This window comes from Macadamia integrifolia, unplaced genomic scaffold (assembly GCF_013358625.1).
Source record: "Macadamia integrifolia cultivar HAES 741 unplaced genomic scaffold, SCU_Mint_v3 scaffold2308, whole genome shotgun sequence".
Lineage (NCBI taxonomy): Eukaryota > Viridiplantae > Streptophyta > Magnoliopsida > Proteales > Proteaceae > Macadamia > Macadamia integrifolia.
Window position 1 is genome coordinate 50,134 of NW_024868628.1, and position 4,607 is coordinate 54,740.

A 4,607-nucleotide genomic window follows, 5' to 3' on the forward strand; every position below is an offset into this window, starting at 1 on the left:
AAAAAAAAAAAAAAAAAAAAAAAAAAAAAAAAAAAACACGACTAAAAAAAAATCCAGAAAAAAAGACTGAACCAAGAAGCAGAATTTGCCCCCCACCTTCGGCAATGCCATCGGCAGGGAGAAATTCTGCTCTTATCTGAATCGGAACTGAGGTATTCCAATTGCCTCAGCTGCGATCTCCTCCCATACATGACAAGGGAAGCCACATGAAAACCCCGAGACACCTGTTTACAAATGCATAGTACTACCTATATCAGCTGGCTAAAACTTTCAATTCAAAAGAAATATTATCAGACACTACAAGATAATCAAATGATAAGTCTAACTGTAGTATACCAAATGATAGCTCAGGGCTGTAAGCCTTTTTCTCATCACCCATTTACCAAAATACGCTCAGACAATGAAAATCTACTTTGTTTTAATGTATACTCTAAATTCAGTGACATTTCTTCCTCGTCAACTAGAGATATGTTTCGGTCAAAAGCTTAAGAATATCTCCTCCTCATCATTCTTAAATTTCTGTCAACCAAACAGTAGAATTTATAGAAAATAACAAAGAATTGAAAATTATAAAAGGCTAGGAATTAGCAGTGGTTTCATGAATATTAAGAATTGATGCCATCTGGGGTTCCAAAACCCTAGTTTAGGTTGCTATGGGCCCACAGGTAATAAATATTACAATTTTAAAGGAGCACTGGCAATCTCCAATTGTGTGTGTGTATGTGGTCTAAAGCATTATAAGATATCAAAATCCAAACAATCTCCAATTATGTTTCCTTCTCCAACGGGAAAGGAATGTTTACCTTCACTTAACTGGTTCAACTGCTCACCGCTGACTAAAATAAGATAATAAGGCTGACCCGCTGATCGAGAAGAGACTAGAAACAACATAAAGGCCACTTCTATTGGGCCACCTTTGATGTGCTTTTCCGCCTAATAATGAGCCCTTCCATTAAAGTAATATATGCGGATCTCTTTATAGCAATACCATTCTTCATTGATTCTTCCAATGTGCACATTGCTTCTTTGTATTTTCTTTCATTACATAGGTCATCAATGCGCTTAGAGTAAGCAACAGAACTTGAATCGCAGTCATGTGGAGTTCCATTAGCAACCGCTTCTTGGCCTTTTTTACCATGTGCTCCTGGGGTGGCTTCCCTACTAACTGCAAGAGAGAACTGATTGGGTAATTTTCCATTTTGAATCATATTGGATAGAAACTCCTCGGCATCTTCAGTCCTACCCGACTCTGTAAGTCCACATAAAATAGCATTGTATGTAATGTGGTCCGGTTCCAGTTTCTTCTCTTCCATTTCTCTGAAAAGCTCCAATGCCCACTCTATTTTACCAGATTTGCACATACCTGTTATCAGAATGTTGTAAGTGACGGTATCAACAACTTTCCCCTTTGAGACCCATGTTTGGAAGAGCTTACGAGCCCTATCTATCATTCTCCCATCGCAGAGTGCACGAAGAAGAATATTACAAGTATAAGTATCTGGCTTGAAGGATTTCTCAACCATTTTATTGTGGAACTGAAAAGCTTTTTCCAGATCTCCTTCCCTACAGTACCCATGAATAAGACTGTTGTACGTAGTCTCATCAGGCACCAACCCATTCCGTATAAGCTCATTCAACTTGGCCAATGCCTCCTCGGTCTTGCCACACTTGCAAAGCCCTCCAATAACTGAATTGTAGGTAACAACACTAGGAAGGATCTCTTTCTCTTTCATCTCGTCCCAAAGCTTCAAAGCCCCATCAACATCCCCATCTTTGAAATATCCCATTATCAAAGTGCCATAACTAACCTCATCAATGGAATAGCCCTTCTTTGCAGCACTACAAAGTAGGCCACGGGCCTCATCTAGCTTCCTCTCCTCACAGAGATTGTAGAGAACAGTATTAAAAGTAACAATGTCCATCTTCAAACCTTTCCGAGCCATCTCATTCATCATCTTGAATGCATCCGCCATTTTTCCTGATTTTGAGTACCCATTGATCAAGGTATTGTAAGAAACACAGTCAGGAGAAACCCCATTTTCCTCCATTTTTTTAATGGATTCCCATGCTTCCTCTATCTTCCCCTGTTTGCACAACCCCTTAATGATAATATTATGGGTAACAGCATTCCGCTCCACACCCTTCTCAGCCATTTTCTCAACCAACTCATAGGCCATAAAGTTCATCTTCCACTCAAAGCATGCATTAATCAATGTGTTATAAGTAACAACATCTGGAAACAATTTCAGGTTCTCCATCTCATCTCGAAGTCTGAGAGCTTCTTCAATCCTACCCTCCTTGCACAACCCATGAATCAACATGTTGTAAGTCCAAATATCAGGCAAAATTTTGCTTTGGGTCATCAATTCAATTGTCTTTGCTGCCTCCTTCAGCCAACCCAACTTACAATACGCAGAAACTAACGTGTTAAATGTATTCCGATTTGGGGAAAGCCCTCTATATTTCATATCAGAAAGTAAATCCCGAGCCTCATTCAAAAGTCCTTTCTTACAGAAAGCATCTAGGATGGTATTATAAGTAACATTATCAGGTAAGCAACCAAAGTCACTCATCCGGTTAAGGTACATCAGGGCTTCTTTAAACTTAGAATTTGAGCAATACCCATAAATCATAATATTGAAAGTGTTTGTATTTGGGATGACCCCAAGCTTGATGGCATCATCAAAGACTTGTCTTGACATAGGAAGTGAATAAGAAGATGGGTATCTTACCAGGGAATTGAGCAGGGTGTTGCAGGTGAGGACTGTTGGGAGGAGACGGTGGCGCTTCATCTTCTTGAAAATCTGAAACGCGAGGTGAGGTTTCCCGTACTGGATATATGCACCAACTGCAGTGTCAAGGAGGGCTTTGGAGGGGAAAGGGAAGCGAGAAGATGGATGGAGAAGGTGGTAGTGAAGGACATGACGAGTGTCAGCAGCGATGAAGGAGAGTAGAAGAGATTTGGCAGCAGAGAACTTATTTTGTTTAAAGAGACAAGGGAGGAGGATGAGAAGGGAAGGCAGGGAATTGCAGTCATGGGTGAAATTGGATACATTAGTATGACACCATTGAAAGAAGGTAAGAAGTGTGCTAGGGCACGAAGAATGGGATGCAGATGAGAAGATTGATGGTATCAAAGAAGGGGTGAGGTGATGAATGTATGGCTTTAGTGATTGGAGGGAAGGTTGGGAAGTAAGTATGTTGACTATGTTCCTTACTATGTCAGATTCAGCTGCTGCTGAAGATGTTGGTGCTTCCATGGGCCTGATAGAGGAGATAATATGGTTCAGGGTTGATACAGGTTGGGGCTATACGCCTATATCATTCCCCAACCTATTAGAGCAAATTTTAAGCTCATGCAAGGATGACAGGCGAGTTAACACTAAATCCATCTGGGAAGTTGTTCTTCAAACCATCATCTCTGAGAACGAATGAGATTAAAAATCCAGCACCTGAAGAAGAAAAAAAAGAAGGAATTAATGTAAATTTCAATAATTTGCATAGGAAAAAGAGGAACACAAAGAAGGGGAGAAAATAGAGAGGGGAAGCCAGATTGAATGAAAGACTAACTCAATACAATGGTTGGATATTGGCTTTTATTTTATAAATTTCTAGGAGCTGAGCAGGTTAGTAAGATGATACCCAAACAGAAAAATCAGGTACCAAATCGATCCCAGCAGTTCTAAACCCATCAAAAGAGAAGGAAGGTGTTCACGAGAAGGCTAAAGTGAAAGAAGACACTAATAACTCTATTCCAGAAAAAAACTGAAGTTCTTACCACAAACACAAGCCCTTCTACTATCAAGACCTAGGCGGAAACAACAGAGCTCAAAAACCCTAAATGCATTGAAACCATTTAACTCCTAGAAGTCCATTTCTCTTCCGATTTCATTAGGATCAGCATTCAAACTCAGGATCAATTTAACAGATAAGTAAATGTTGGAATACGAAACACTATCAACAAACATCTCCCTAGATCAGAATCAAAATTACAGTACTTAAGACGTTCGAACCTAAATAAACAAAACATAAACGAATGAGCATATAAACCTAATTTCAAAATAAAAAAGGAAAATTTCAGAGAGACGAACCTTTGTCTTGTCGCTGCTGTCACAGCCGCCGTGGATTCTTCAGAAGCTTTACGGCAACTACTGTCTTCTGCCATTCTATCGGGTAAATCGAGTTTGCTAGCAAAGAACAGAGAGTCGACGGTCGACCTATGCAAAATCGCGAATAGCACAAGGGGCTGTGTTTTCCCAATAGAAGGGCTGAGAGCGATGAAGAAGGGTATTCTAGACATTTTATTAAAAATACAGGAATAAATAGCCGTTATTTTTTTTTTTTTTTTTTTTATATATATATATATATATATACATATACATATGAGATATATATATATATATATATATGTATAAGGGAAAGGTTGGATATGCCGATGACATCAAGTATGTTAGCACCCATTGTGTCTATCATCATTTTTTTGTTAAATGATCCTCATATCCTTCTTGAATGACACTCCATCATGTGATCTTATTGGTGCTATCCACTAGCATACTTGATATCAATGGCATACATATCCCTCTCTCATATATATATAACTCATCCCA

At 39.1% G+C, this 4,607-nt stretch overlaps 1 protein-coding gene across 5 annotated transcripts in view; it reads right to left on the bottom strand.

The window, feature by feature from the left end:
• The window catches only part of LOC122066267 (pentatricopeptide repeat-containing protein At2g16880-like), an 11,350-nt gene extending 7,097 nt beyond the window's left edge, over nucleotides 1–4,253 (bottom strand). For 3 of the 5 annotated variants that reach the window (XR_006136315.1, XR_006136316.1, XR_006136314.1), the window contains exons 1-2: nucleotides 4,092–4,253; nucleotides 804–3,452 (exon numbers count right to left, since the gene is read on the bottom strand). Coding sequence is in view for 1 of the 5 variants with exons in the window: in XM_042630088.1 (XP_042486022.1) it covers nucleotides 903–3,260 (2,358 nt within the window). In the remaining 4 variants the exon portion in view is untranslated. Of the gene's footprint in view, nucleotides 1–20; nucleotides 3,453–4,091 lie in introns of those variants that run through there. The other 2 variants (XR_006136317.1, XM_042630088.1) reach the window with 2 other exon arrangements.
• Nucleotides 4,254–4,607: the final 354 nt, after the last annotated feature.